Genomic DNA, 14,396 nt, shown 5'->3' on the forward strand with positions numbered 1-14,396 from the left:
TGAACCCAAACTTCTCCTACACCAGACAGTTCTTAATTCTCCCACTCTCTGCCTTTGCCTTTTGTGACTTGGGCAGTGAGGCTGGAGCACTTGGTGATGAAGACTGAGGCAAAAAAGTCAGAGTACTTCAGCCTTCCCCAGATCTTGGGTAACCTGGTCTCCTTTCTTCTTCCAGAGAGGGCCCACGTTTTCTCTAGTCTTCCTTTTATCACCAGCATACCTATAGGATCTTTCCTTGTTGCTCTTGGTGTCCCTGGCCAGACATCAGGCCTTCAGCCTTCCTAAAAACCTGATCCCTGCCTGCTCAGACAATTTCTCTGTGTTCCTCCCAGGCTACCTGTCCTTGCTTTCACCTTCTGTAGGCTTCCTTTTTGTGTCTGAGTTTGTTCTTGTTCATCCACAAGGCCTCCTGATGTTTTTGCCTGACTCCCTCTTTGATGGGATTCATCTCTCCAGAGCTTGGAGGAGCTGATCTTTGAATATTAACCAGCTTTCTTGGGCCCCTCTTCCCTCCAAGGCCTTATTTCATGGTAGTCTACCAAGCAGATTCCTGAAGAGACCAAAGTCTGCTCTCCTGAAGTCCACAGGGAACGACTCTAGAACTCTAGAACCTAGAATTTAGGATATGTTAGCAAATTGTGATTGGACACATAGACTGTATAGTATTAATTTTTTCTCTGAGCATGACCTTTTTGTAAGTTTTCTAGCATGTATACTTAAGAGTATTAAAAACTTATTTACACAAGCACGAGATTTGTTCTTGGAATATGGACAGAAACTATAAGCTGATACAAAGTAAACAAAGACATACGTGATTTAAAACCAATGTTCTGTATTCAATTTCTAAAATACCTCTTGCTTAAATTTTTATAAGATTGTGAGCAAAAGCAGCAACTGCCACTTTGTTGCTGGTTTGTGCTTTATGTCAATAAAGATGATGCTGTAAATTCATTTTTCTTTATAGATATTCTTCATTGCATTTGCAGGCTACTTATATTTACATGAAAGCTGCTTATCTCAGTATGTTTGGACCAGATGACTGCAGCCCTTTTGGAGACAGTGAAGCTGAATTATTTAGGTAAAATTTGCAAGCTCACAGTTACAACAGTTCACTGTCTTTTCACACCACAGTGTTGGGGGAAGAGAGGCAAAATATTCATTGTGCAGATTTGAAGATCTGTGCAAATAGCATTGGATTGGTAAGAAATGGCAGAGTTAAATGTCCTTTAGACTAAAGTGGACCCTGAGTTCAGACAACAGATTCCTCCTGGCCTGGAAATACTTTAGGGAAAGGGTGTGAGATCTATCAGTCATACAGTGGCTGCTGCTGTTCCATGTAATAGTCATATTCTTTTCTAGTTGTTTCCTTTAATCAAAATGGCATGTAAGATGTGAAAGCCTTCCATGAATTGTGCTGCAAGATGTGTGTTCTCCTTTAGTGGGAATATCAGCACTACTTGATTCTTGGGTTTTGAGTTCAAGAGGAATAAAAAAAGAGTTAAATGCGAGTGATAATCTCACTGTGTTAATGTAAGCTCAAAAATGCCTAAATCTTGCTGGGGCAAAGAAAATCTGATTACTTTGGGGTTTACAATTTTTATATAAAACCTAAATATCTTTATTTTTTTAAATGTGCTTACAACATGATACTTTTCAGGTTTTCTCTGTCTTTTATAATCATTACAAGCAGATTTTACTGAATTGGGGATCCATTATGAAGTGAATAGTTTTAGTTGGGGAGAATGGGAGGAAGACTTACAGAAGCTGGCTTGCCTCTTTCTTAGTCTGTGAAGAGAGATGGGCCCTTTTTAAGTTTGGTGCATCATCTAATTTAATCTTTCAGTGGGGAAGAGTCCTTCTCCTGCTTCATTAAAGAGGAAGCCTAGAGATAAATGTGCCCTGCATAAAGACAGCTTCTGTGAGTATGTATTGCTCAGCTTCCCAGAGGTAGCAATAGCCCAGTGTGCAACAGCTTGTTTAAGTTCTCCTTGGTTTGATTTTTTTTTTCTTTTAAGTTTGAATGTTCGGGGTTTTTTCACAGAGGGAAAAGTCCTTGTGTTTTCCTTTATACTTTCAGGATTGTTCCCACTCTGAAACTGAAAATTGCAGGGAAATCTTTGCCTACAGAAAAGTTTGCAATTCGGAAAGCGCGACGGTATCTTTCTCCAAACCCTGTTCCTTTGCCTGTTCCACCTTTGGTAAGTTAGAGGTATCCACACACGTACCCTTTTCAACATCTTAATTTATAGAAATAAACCCGAGATAATTAGAATAGTGTCTTTCCATGTTTCTAAGGTAAAACCTCTGCAGGAGACTGGAATGTTCCCAAAGCAAAGCCAAATGAATGCGAGGAATGCTGTAAAACTGGGGCATGCACCAGCCACAGGGAACTGAGCCAGTTGTTTGTGACACGTAAATGTGTTGCATGTGTAACTCATTATTCCAGCTATAGACCAGCGTGCTCCCAACAGCTTTCTTTTGCTTCCCTTTTGAGGAACTTTGCCCTGGGTCTCTTTTGTCACGTGTCATTTACTAACAGAAGACTTTAAGGTACAAGTGAGGGGAGGTGTCAAGGAAACAAAGCAAGAACTGGGGACTGCCTGTAAGCATCTGTTTAATGTGCCCCTGAATGTTTGCAGTTTGCTCTCCAGAGCTCCTCACGGGTGCCGGGATGAAACGATCCTTTGGCCACTTCAGAGAGCCATTGCAACTGTAGATTTTTTTGTTTGTTTGTTTAATTTTTTTTGCCCTGTGATGCTGGGCAGTTCCCTGTGGCCAGATGAGAACAGCTGCATGAGGCACCCACTGCCTTGTTCATGGTGCACTTAAAAAAATCTATCTACAAAGAACATGTAGAAGAACATAAAAGGGTTTTGAGTCCACAGGTTTGCCAAGTGCAGTGGTGTTAACCTCTGCTGTGCCTTGAGCTGTTGTGTTTGAGAAAAAGATGGATAATTAGTAAATACTCTTTAAAAAATGCCAGAACAACGAGAGCTTCTTGGAGACCCCAGTGAGTAGCCACTTCACAGCCCACCAGTGGGGATGTGACACTGTGCCTTCTGAAGAAACAGAGTTGTTACAGCAGAGCCGTGGGTATTCACTGGGGGCCACGTTCCACTAATAAGGCTGAAGTGAGAGAAATAATTAGGTTACTTTGACGTGCCTTTCAGGTTTCAGAGAGGAAGAAGCACACGCACCTGGGGTTTGGCTGGGCTATCCTAGTGGGATTTTGGCAGAGCAGGTTTCTGTACCAGGATCTCTCCCTGGAGCAGCCGGGCACTGTGTCCTTGGCCACTGTGCAGTTGCGTTTCTGAGGCAGCAGGTGCCGCAGCTGAACAGATAAAAGCACTTTATGGATGTGGAATTGGGGGCAGAATCTCATCTCCAGGATTTTTCTTTTCATTATCAAGGGGCTTGCTGAGAAGAGCGAATTCTCAAGCAAGTCTTAGCTCGAGGATTTACCCAGGAATGAATGTGGTTTGAATACTTCTGTTTCAAAACCATGTTAATGAATCTGCACTAGGTACAGTAAGCTCAGCACAGGTTTTCCAATCAATAGAGACCAGATGGTGAAAGCAGCAGTGACTGGGGTTAACATGCTGTTTCAGCTATTCTAGCCTGACAGATTTTTGTACTGTAGTTACATAACTCAGTTATTCTATGTAGAAATTTTATTTTAATTTAAACACAGACTAGGTCATATAAATAAATAGAATAAATAGATTGGACGCTGATCTCTTCTCTCTGGTGACCAGTGACAGAACTCGTGGGAATGGCATGAAGCCGAGTCAGGAGAGGTTTAGGGTGGCTGTTAGGAAAAGTTTCTTCCCCCAGAGGGTGGTCAGGCACTGGAACAGACTTCCCAGGGCAGTGATCACAGCCCCAGACCTGCTGGAGCTCAAGAAGCATTTGGACAACACTCTCAGGCACATGGTGGGATTCTTGGGGTGCTCTGGTGCAGGTCCAGGAGCTGGACTTGATGATCCTTGTGGGTCCCTTCCAACTCAGGATGTTCTGTGAATCTATCATTAAACAACTTGTCATGAGGGCCAGTCATAAGCCTATGTAACATTTCCATCCTTTATGATTGCCAGTGGCAATGGGCACATTTGATCTGGTCATATACTGTAAGAGAGAACCCCAATAACAAAGAGGAATTGAACCAATAGTTTTTAGTAAAATATACTTTTAGAACAGTTGAGTAATAAAGAAGTTGCTTTCTGTGGGTACACCAAACAAACCTGAGAAATGTAAGAGGCTTACAGTTCAGTTTTAAAATTTTGCTGTTTTGTTTGAATCTTGGCTTAAAGGTTAGGGGGGTTGGTTTTCTTTTTCTTTTGTTTTGCTGTCCTGAGATTTCATATTTTTCTGTGGAAGCAATACATTTCAGCTATTTGTGGTTATTACTGCCCTGGCTAGGACAGAACTGAAAAACCAGAGGAGACTTTAACGAAGGGACAGTTAACCTTGTGCCTGAATGTTTCCAGTCTGGTTTGTTGCTACCTGCTTCATCTGTAAGTGAGATGGTGTTTGCATTCTATTCAAGCAATCTCCCTTGTATTGTGTGTAGTAAGCAACTCTTTAGTTGTCTCCCAGAGCTAATTTGTTCTGAAAACCCGTGTAACAAGTTTTCAGTTACAAAGAAAATATGTTTTGACAAACTGACTTTATTTAAGGAACCTGTAACGTTTTCATCATGCAGAGATGAACTAAAGTATTTGACAACTACATTTAGGCAGAACTGTAATTAATGATGCTGTCATTTCTCCCTGACCCTAGGAAATGATGTATATCTGGAATGGCTATGCTGTAATTGGAAAATGTCCCAACTTAACAGAAGGCATGTTAGAGACTTTAATTGAAGCAGAAGAAGCATTGGCAAGAAGTTCAGGTAATCAGTGATAGGGTTTAACCAGTTATTTTATAGTGCAATAGCTAAAGATATTATCTGTGAATAGAGAGAAACACTCATTAGTGAAGGTAATGGGATCATAGGAGGAACATAGATAATGAAACCATAAACTGTTTATGCAGATAGGAATATTTTTTTATTTTTAATATAGCAATAACTTACAATAATAGCAAGTGATTTTCCATCCATGGATGTGTGGATGTGTGTTAGGAATGGTTTATGACATGTATTAAAGGACTGTTTATTTTGGTAGATCAAAATCAGAGCATGTGTTGGCTTGGTTTTTTGGATGATGAAGCTTTGTTAGCCTCAGATACTGTATTTCTATTTTGAAGAATAAATAGGAGACAAGTTGGTCTTCTGTTTTAAAAAGTGCTGCCAGTTTATGGTGTGACCTTGGGCTGAATGGTCTGGTGTCACCAGAATACTATAGAAATCTGGGATATCAAGGGTGGGCTTCCTTTGCACTATGAATGAGCATAAGATAGGATTGAACTGAAACAGGCTCTGCTGCCACATTTTCTGTCAGTCTGTTAATTAGCTATACATGAGAAAGTGGAATTGATGTTTATTTCTTGTCAGTCTTTCACAGTTCCTGTGGGAGTACAACCAGTCTGCACATCTTTTCTCACAAAGCTTTCCCTTGCTTGATATTTGATCTTTTTACTATTATATACCACCTTCCTGCAAAAGGATCAAGCCCCTGTTGACAAAGGAATATAGGCTAAAACACTGCATTGCAGTCTTTTCTAGGGCCTTGGTCTTCGTGTGCACAGTCTGTTACACAAGATTTGAGAGAATTGCCTGAAAGCCTGGCTAAAATTATTTATTTTTAATTAATTGCATAAGAGAGCAGGGAAAATATTTTCAGTGAAGGTGACATCTTAGGAAAAGGCCTTTGACCCTTTCACTTTCTTTGTCACCCATTTTGCTACATTATTTCGAGTAAGCGAATTATTTCTCTGTTCCCTTTTTTTTCCTCATTTGACAAATTGTGGATAAGGCTGGATTTTGCAGGGATCTGTAGCTGATTCATGTTTATAGAACACTGTGAGGAGGACATGTAATCAAAAAGTAGGATATATTTCAAACACACCAACAATTTAAAGTATTGCCTGTTCCAAATATTGACTTGCTGTTTCCAAGCATTGTGCTTTCCTTGAGCTTTCCTGACAGGATTCAGATCTAAGCTATTATGTATTCAAGTATTTTCTCTGAGTTACAGTTAAAAGAATCTAGCAGTATAAAAAGATGCATCTGAGCATGTGCTTCTAGCACATTATACCATGTAAGATGTAAAAGCAAGGCTTTTAGCAGAAGTAACGTCTAGAAATACAATTATGCATATCAGGTTTGCATCTAGCAGAGGTTCCTAAATGTTTGCTGACACAGTCCAGGGCAGTCTGTAGGATATAAGCAGAGGAAATACATGCCTGTGGACATGTTCTTGGGACAGATGTCCAGAAGAGGAGGCAACTGTTGGTTTGGTGTTTTTTTTTTTTTAATTCTTATGAAATAATTCTTCCATGGCCTTGAGTCATCTCACTGTGCACATACTCAGCGTGGCAACCTTTGCCCTCTTGCCTGTTTCTTCTAAGTTAGTTTGCTGGATAGTCTTTGGGCATCTTCCCTGGGATTTGTTTTGGTGACTTATATATATAGGAGCCTTTGTGGGAATTTGCAATAGAGGTGACTCCAGCTGTAGGACCAAGGCCTCCGACTCAATACTCCAGAGGGAAGCAGCTGTTTCGTGCAGTCTGTGCCAGCATTTAATCAGCTGGAGTGATAAGTGAAGAACCAGGTAAGGCTTGGAGCAGTGAAAACAGGATGGCATTCAATAGCATCAGATGCAGTATCACACGTTTTGTAGAAATTCTTTTTAGTTAGGATTTCATGAATTGGAAATGATTAAGCAGGCTGTAGATTTTGCTTGTAAACTTTAAGATTAAGCTGCCTATATGGATTGGCTATGGAAAAGCCAGATGTTTGCTTTGAAATGTGCAGAAATGTTCTGATGAAGGAGGAGTGTTGATAGTAATGACTTCGAACCAGGCACTCATAATTAGAAGTAAATACTCAGAAGAGGTGTAAAGAAGGTGTGGTAGGAAGATGAGGAGATGGGAGGTGCAGGTAGCAAATTTCATATATATTTTTTTTAGCCAAGCAAAGGTGGAGAATTGTTAAAACACTTGCCTATGAATAGGCCATGTGACTAGAAATCAAGGAAGAAGAGCTGTACCTACTAAAGGGCAATAAAGGTCGAGAGATTACAAATTGAGCCTCAGTATTTACAAAATTAACACCTTAAATTAGTTTTTGGGTGTCAGAACAGTGGGGTAGCCTTTCAGTGGGAGTAGGGAAGGAAAGAACAGCCCAACAATTTTTAGACAAAGTTTGATTGATTTATGAAAAGGTCGATGTTTGTTTGTCTCTGCCTTAAATTAAATTCACCAATTAGTTCCTTCTGCCCTGTGACCCAATAAATGGATTGTGCTCACACTTGCCTTTGTAGAAGTTTCCCTACAGGGTAGGAAAGCCTCTTCTGTTCTAGAGTTTTCTAAAATGTGCCATTTATTCCATCCTGCAGCTACAGAATTACTAGCAGATGACCGGTGTGTGATAAAGCTGTTAAAGGGATTATGCCTCAAGCATTTGGGCAAGATCTCAGAAGCAGAAGAACATTTTAATTACATCTATTTAAAGTAAGTTTTCATACCTGGCATGTAGGAGAGCTCTTGAGTTTCAAGTAAGAGGAGATGCAGCCATGATATGAATAGAAGGGAGAGGACTGCAGCACCTTTGGTATTTATTTCAAGGAATTTCAATTTTAATTCCTTTTTAGCCATGTGTTGAAGAATTTCAAATCTGCAATTTTTATTGAAGTATTTTCTCCTTTTAGGGGACTATAGATGCATAAACTTTTAAGGTACCGCTCTACCTTTTTTTGCCCCCTTCCTCTTCCCAGTCATGAAGGAGCTGTACCCAAAAAGCCAAGTGCAGTTTGCAGAGACAGGTGGCAGCAGGATTACACTTGGAACTTCTGAATGACCTCTCTGCTTGTCAGTTCACATGGATGCAGCTCATAATATTGTCATCTTTTCTAACACTTCCCTGATAATAAAGGCTTTATTTTCTAATCCCGAGATTGTACATATTGTGTAGGATGCTTATGCAAAATACACATTTAATAACCCGGAAGGTATCTTGGGGTAGGGAACATGACAAGTGTCATAATAGAGATTGATTGCTCCTTCTGATCTTAGCTAATCTCCTGCTTATTCGTGTATGGAGCTGTTAAATGAGGGAAACAATATATCATTTCAAGGTCTCCAGGCTATTTCTCTTCCAATGCAGTGAGAAGAAGATAAAATATGATCATTATCTAATTCCAAATGCCTTGCTGGAGCTGGCAATACTGTATCTAGACCAAGATAGAAGAGAAGAAGCAATAAAACTTCTGGAAAAAGCAAAGTAAGTGAAAAGCCCGTGTTGATGTCTGATGAGTCAGTTTGGTATTTTCCTGGTTAGCAGGAAGCAGAAACATTTCATTAATATCATGGAAACTCATTTCAATTTTTCAGAGGAAGGATGCATGCCTTAGTTTTGGTTTGACTTTGCCAGTGGTAGGTGTTAGGTTTGTTCACTCTGGGTCTTAAACATCAATTCTGAGAAGAGCAAAAAAAAATTTAAATATGTTAATTGTAATGTCAGAGGCTTCCATAAGAAATAATCCATGTGTAACAAAATGTAATAATCTTTTACTTATTCATAAAAGATGTATAAAATGAAATCAAAGCTCTGTGTTATGGCTAAAATAGCATTACTTTAATTAAAGGCTAGCAGGGCCTGTTCCTTGATGAAATACACTTAAGATAATGCTTCAGGTTGCATTTAGTATCTTTGTATTGTTTCATCTGCATCTGAAAAGCAACTAAACCACCTACTTTTGCTATTTTATGTGACTGATTTTTCTAGCAAAGTAGGTTTATCAGGGAGTTGGACTTGATCGTGTGTGTTCTTTATTATAAAATTAACAAAATACAGGGTTTGCCTCTGTCTGAACCTTTACTTCTATGCTGAGCCAAAATTTTGGCAGTGGTGGGGAGGGAGAGAATCCAACCTAAACAACACTTGCCCTCTTCGAGCAGCAGCAGGGGTAGTTCACCTCTCTGGATCCTGAACGAGTCCAGATGTCTGCACCTTCCCAGTGCAGAGAGTCACTGCCACAGGTGTGAGCAGCTACAAAACTGGGGTCTGCCCCCAGTTCCAGAGAGGTCAGACAGAGTTTTTATGGTTTGTTTTTTTTTTTGTTCCAAATCAGTCCTCTCTGCAAGACAGAGTGGCGAATCAGCCTACCAAAGATTATGCCAAAAGCCTGTCAGCACAAAAATTAAAATACTGCAATCCTTAATCTTCTCTGCTTGTGCTTGTAAACTCATGGAAGATATTAAGAGCAGCAAAAATTGCATTAGCAAAGTGCAATGGAAAGTGTTTCAGTTGGCTTCACATTCCTCTAAACATGCCTCTCCTGTCCTAATTTCCTTTGTTCAAATCTCTAGTAAAAAGAGATCTAGAAAATAATGATTCGGAGCTGCTTGTTCCAGCTGGAACTTCTGTCTCTTGCTGCTCGGCCACTGCACCTTTCCCTGACAGCTCTTAGTGTCCCAGATCCCCTCAAGGGAAGGTGTCTGGCTTAAAGGGGAGCACCAGCAGACTGCAGCTCCAAAAAATTTGTTGTTGCCCAGTGTATGAAAGCTGATACTCAGACTTGCTGGGCCCAAAGAACTCGCGGAGGCTGTAATGATATAAAAACCCCCACAGAAACAACGATCCACCACAAAACCCCCCCCGGTATTTCAGTCAGTCCTAAAAAAAAAGGTGCAGTCCTTACACTTCCACCTGTGGCATTAAAATGCTTTGATTTATAAGCTTTCAGCTACAAACTGAATGTCTTGGCAGCCTCGAGGGGGAGAAGCGCGTTGGCCGCGGTGGGTTTCGGGAGTGCAGAATTATGTTTGCAGTTGGCAGGAGAGCAGGCGAGCACTTGGCTGGTGCATGACGCTTGATTTGCTTGACCTAAATCCACATACTGCTGCTGGCTGGAATTTTCAACTCTGGGAGAAAGAGTGGAACGAGATGATAAACAGTTTTGGCTTGGTCATGCGTGGAAGTGTTTCTGTTTGTTTGGCTGTGAGCTACAAACAAGAATATCAGCGTGCTGATGAGAAGTACTAACTCTGCATGACAAAATCTACTTAATTTAAGGAAAAAAAAAAAACTCCAAAGGGTTTTAGATCAGCACACAGCAGAACCCAGTCACCTCCTTTTCTCAGTCAACCTCTTGGGTGTTGCATACACAAAATTATAAGCTGGTGTAGCATGGGTGTGGAATTCCTTGTTTTCAGCAAGAGACTGCCATGGTGACAGATACCATGCTTGGCTGGAATTATGAATTTTGAACTGAAATGCTTTTAAGGTATACAGAGCTTAATACTTAATGTTATGTTTCTGTAAAGATGACAAATATCTTCTAAAAGAAAATTAGCATGGTCTAATCCCTCTTTGGTATCTGGATTCTGTATCCATCCTGCAGGAGCTGACATGTTAATTCCTATTAAGTAGGATCTGCACTTTCTATGTGGTCCAGGGGCAATTTTTCTTTTTTTATATAAGCTTTTCCATGATAATACAGATTCTTTGAATGTTCCAGTAACTCTTTTAGAGCATGACAGAGCTACTGGAGACTATATGCAGGTGACAGTGCCGAGCCGAGCCAGCCACTAGATGTGTGTGGTGGAAGTCCTGCCAGTTTTTCCTTGGGCCTGGTGTATTCCTCCTCAAAAGCTGATACAGAGCCTCATGTGTGCCCACTTTCTCTTTCCAAGCTTCTGGGGCAGCAAATTGTCTGGCTTTACTTCCAACACACAGTGCTTATCATTGGCAACCATAGGATGGAGGTGGAGCGTTTCCCTCTTCTGGTTCAGGACAGCTTCTCTTCTCTCTTTCTTTTTTCTCTTCCCTGCTCCCCCTTTACTTTCTTTAAATGGCCCTGATGAATTGAATCTGTTTTATTAAAATTATTTTTTAAAATGCTGAAAATATTTGTATTCACATCTGTCAGTTATATTTTGAGGGGGGAGGAAATCTAATTTCTGAATGTAAACTAAGTGGGTGCTACAGATAATTAATATGGACTCAATATTTTGATTGAGTGGACCAGATTCAATTTCTTATTAAGCTATATTTTTCTGGTAATTGCCAGACAGTGGCACTACAAATAAAGAACAAAGAACTGCATTGTTTGGCCAGGAACACATGCCTTGTATTTTAGAGTAGGCAGCAAAGGAGCTTGTGAAGAAAGGCTTTTTTTCTGTCTGTAGTTATTTTGCTTAAAACAGTAATACAAAGATAACTTGAAAATGTTTTAAATATATATATATATATTCATCACAGTGGATCTGCTTTTGTTTTAGACAAAACTACAAGAATTACTCCATGGAAACAAGGACACATTTCAGGATTCAAGCTGCCCTGCACCAAGCCAAATCTGCCCCAGAAAATGGAATGCACTCTGGAGCCTCAGCAGTGTCGTAACTTTTTCTTCTTTGATGTCCTGTTTGTTGCAAACTTTGGTGCAGAAAATTACTGACACTTTAGAGTTATTTTCCCCTCTCTTTCAAGTCAGTGAAAAGCCAAATAACTTAAAATTTTAAAGGTGATGCATAAAACGTTAATCTCGTGTAACAACATGGCAAAAAACCTCTCAAACCAACCATATAACCCTGAATATTGTTTTTCCAGCAGTGGCTTTTTGAATATTTACATCTGTGTCATTCAGTTTTCAATCGCGTGCCTTTTTCTTGCGTTTGCAACATTATGTTGTAGCTTTGCTTAGCGAGAGAGGGGAACAACTGAAAAAAAACCCCAAACAACAAAACTTCAGGTTTCATGGATTTAATCTCATTTAGCTCTAAATGTTTGTTTGGATCCATGCTGCCAGCAGTTGAGAAGGAAGCATCACTTTTTCCCAGTACCTGCGTTGTTGGAATGGTGTGAGAAAATCTCGGTGCACATGGAACACATCGGGGAGGAGCTCTGGATCCTGGGCATTTCTAGTTGTGCATGGGAAGTTCCCTTTTACCAGTCACATTTTGCTTCTTTAAAAAACTTGCTGGTGAAAAGAATGGTCTCCCTTATGCTGGTACCTTGACTTTAATTTGGTTTTCCTGTCAAGTCCGCTGCTTGTAGTGGCTGAATAATTTACTGAGGGTTGTGGGGGGGAAAGGTGATGACAGTATAAAACTGCATCACTTCTTCCTTGACCACGCAGAGTTCTTAGAAAATGTTTTTGCCACAATGAACATGATCTGAAGTTTATATCAAATTTAAAGCACAAGTCCTTGAAGGTCATTTAAGAAACAGCAATATTGCTCTGGCTGCACAGCGATACAGGGGTTCCTGTGACACTCCGTTCCTTAAGATGGGTGTCCTTAGGGTTGTCCAGCTGGAGATGTCCATGTTGAAAGAGGCCGATGCTTCCTTGTGTGAAGAAGCTGGGGCTGGAGGAGGTTCCCTTGGTACAAAGGAGCCCTTTGTCTTTTTGCTCTTTATTGATCTTTTGGGAGATTTTCCGTGTAAGTGGCTTTGGGAGTAGAGCAATGAGCTGGGTCTGCTTTCCACAGTGCTGGCTGCCATGGAACTGCTGCAAAACTGCTGAAGTCAGTTGTAACACAGCTTTGACTCATATTTATTGTTCTCCAGGCTAGTTCTATGTTTGTAAGCCTATGGGTTTTTTGGGGCACACTTCTACCTCCCTTTTGAAAGAGCTTCTTCCCCATGACCCATTCTGATGGGTGGAGATGGGAGGTCTTCTGACAGCCCTTTTTCTCCAATGGAGATGTTTGCCAGGAAGATTCATATCTATGTACCTCACAGTGAATGTCCTTTCTAAAGTGATTGTTCCCAGCAGAAGAGAAAATCAACAGTTTATAGCTCTGCTTTTACCTTCTCTAAGGAAATTACATTGTTTTATAATTGCAAAATAATATGCAAGGAGACAGAACCACCTGTTCCTCAACAAGGAGAACTTGCATTGTCTTAAAAACAGACACCCTTTATAAAAGCCTTTCCAAGTCAAAATCATAGGTGAAGAATGTGTTTTATAAAGTGACTTTCTCAGATATATTCAGTTCAGATAAATTTCTCAATTCAGATAAAATTCAGTATAAACAGTTACGCTATTTACGTGCAGCACATCAAAACTTCAGTGTAAAAACTCAGTCATTCTTTGTATAGAATAAAAAAGTTTCTTGTTCTATTATTGCATATAATGCCTCTTTTTCTAGTTGTGTCCTTTTCAAATATTTTGGCAGCCTTAGCATCTTCTAAGCAAGTAATAATGCCATGTGAAAATTAGCATAAATTTTACTTTGCAGAAAGTGAACAATCCTTCTGAGTGTAGATTCATTTCTCAAGGCCACTGAAACCTCTTTGAAATTTCACCCACAACAGAGTTTCCCCTGATCATAGATACACTGCACAAAGGACATACTATGCAGTACACAGCCAGCTTCCCTGATGCTTTGCAGCAATGAAAATCCCATGATTTTTCTAAGGTTTTCATAGCCTTCAGAAGATTTTCATAGTCAGCTTTGGTTGAACACCAGCACCAGTGACATCGTGGACCTGATCTCCAGCTTCAGCTGAGGACTTTGTAGTTCACTGTGATCTTTTACTCTTTTTGGTTCCCAAGCAAGAGGAAATAATCACCTTCCTGATGCAACAAGGATTTATGGACTAATAATATGAATTCACTAAAGGAAAGTAGCACCTTGCTTGCTAAAGGATGAGTAGAAGGTCTGGTACGTTGCCACTGTGTAAGTTTTTCAATGTGTTACATTTTGAATTGCCCACCATGACTTTGCTCATCAGTTCACTTCATTTGGTGCTCCTCCATGGTGGGGATCAAAAACTCCGTGGTGTCAGTCTGGGCTGGAAGGTCGATGCTGGGATTGTTTTTCCACTGCTCTTCCTGAGGCTACTGCATTCTGCCTGGAGCAGCTTTCCAGAACAGGGAATTGCTTCATCAGCCTGGAGGTCCTGAGTGCAGTGAATTAGGGAAAGCACAACTGGTGTGAGTTCTCAAACAGCCTCAGAGTTCAGTGTGTTCACTTAGTGGAAAATAGCGGATATTCTAATGGAATCACAAATCAGAGACTGGAGCAAGGCCTAAGATTCAGGAAATGGAAGCAGTACTGCAGGAGCACTTAATTGCAGAAGGAGCACTACCTTCTGCTTTCAAATGTTGAACTGAGTGATACTTGAGAAACCTCGCTGTGTACCAGGCTTTAGCCAACAATTGCCACAATCAGCTCTTCCTGGTCCTCAGCAAAGCCAGAGATGTTACCCAAAGACAAAAATTACTAACTCATACGCCACAAAAGAGCTCTCTGGACTTGGTAGGACCTTTATCATAAAACCTACA

General features: G+C 40.4%; 1 protein-coding gene across 1 annotated transcript in view; it reads left to right on the forward strand.

Annotated features, from left to right (window-relative positions):
* Nucleotides 1-13,189, forward strand: part of TTC39A (tetratricopeptide repeat domain 39A) — a 35,899-nt gene extending 22,710 nt beyond the window's left edge. Inside the window, exons 13-18 of the mRNA XM_018072368.2 lie at nucleotides 987-1,078; nucleotides 2,078-2,198; nucleotides 4,780-4,891; nucleotides 7,500-7,614; nucleotides 8,267-8,383; nucleotides 11,386-13,189. Of these exons, the coding sequence (XP_017927857.1) occupies nucleotides 987-1,078; nucleotides 2,078-2,198; nucleotides 4,780-4,891; nucleotides 7,500-7,614; nucleotides 8,267-8,383; nucleotides 11,386-11,506 (678 nt within the window). The 3' untranslated portion in view covers nucleotides 11,507-13,189. The remainder of the gene's footprint in view (nucleotides 1-986; nucleotides 1,079-2,077; nucleotides 2,199-4,779; nucleotides 4,892-7,499; nucleotides 7,615-8,266; nucleotides 8,384-11,385) is intronic.
* The last annotated feature ends 1,207 nt before the right edge of the window (nucleotides 13,190-14,396 follow it).

Source organism: Manacus vitellinus, unplaced genomic scaffold, assembly GCF_001715985.3.
Source record: "Manacus vitellinus isolate BGI_N305 unplaced genomic scaffold, ASM171598v3 scaffold_21_pilon, whole genome shotgun sequence".
NCBI lineage: Eukaryota > Metazoa > Chordata > Aves > Passeriformes > Pipridae > Manacus > Manacus vitellinus.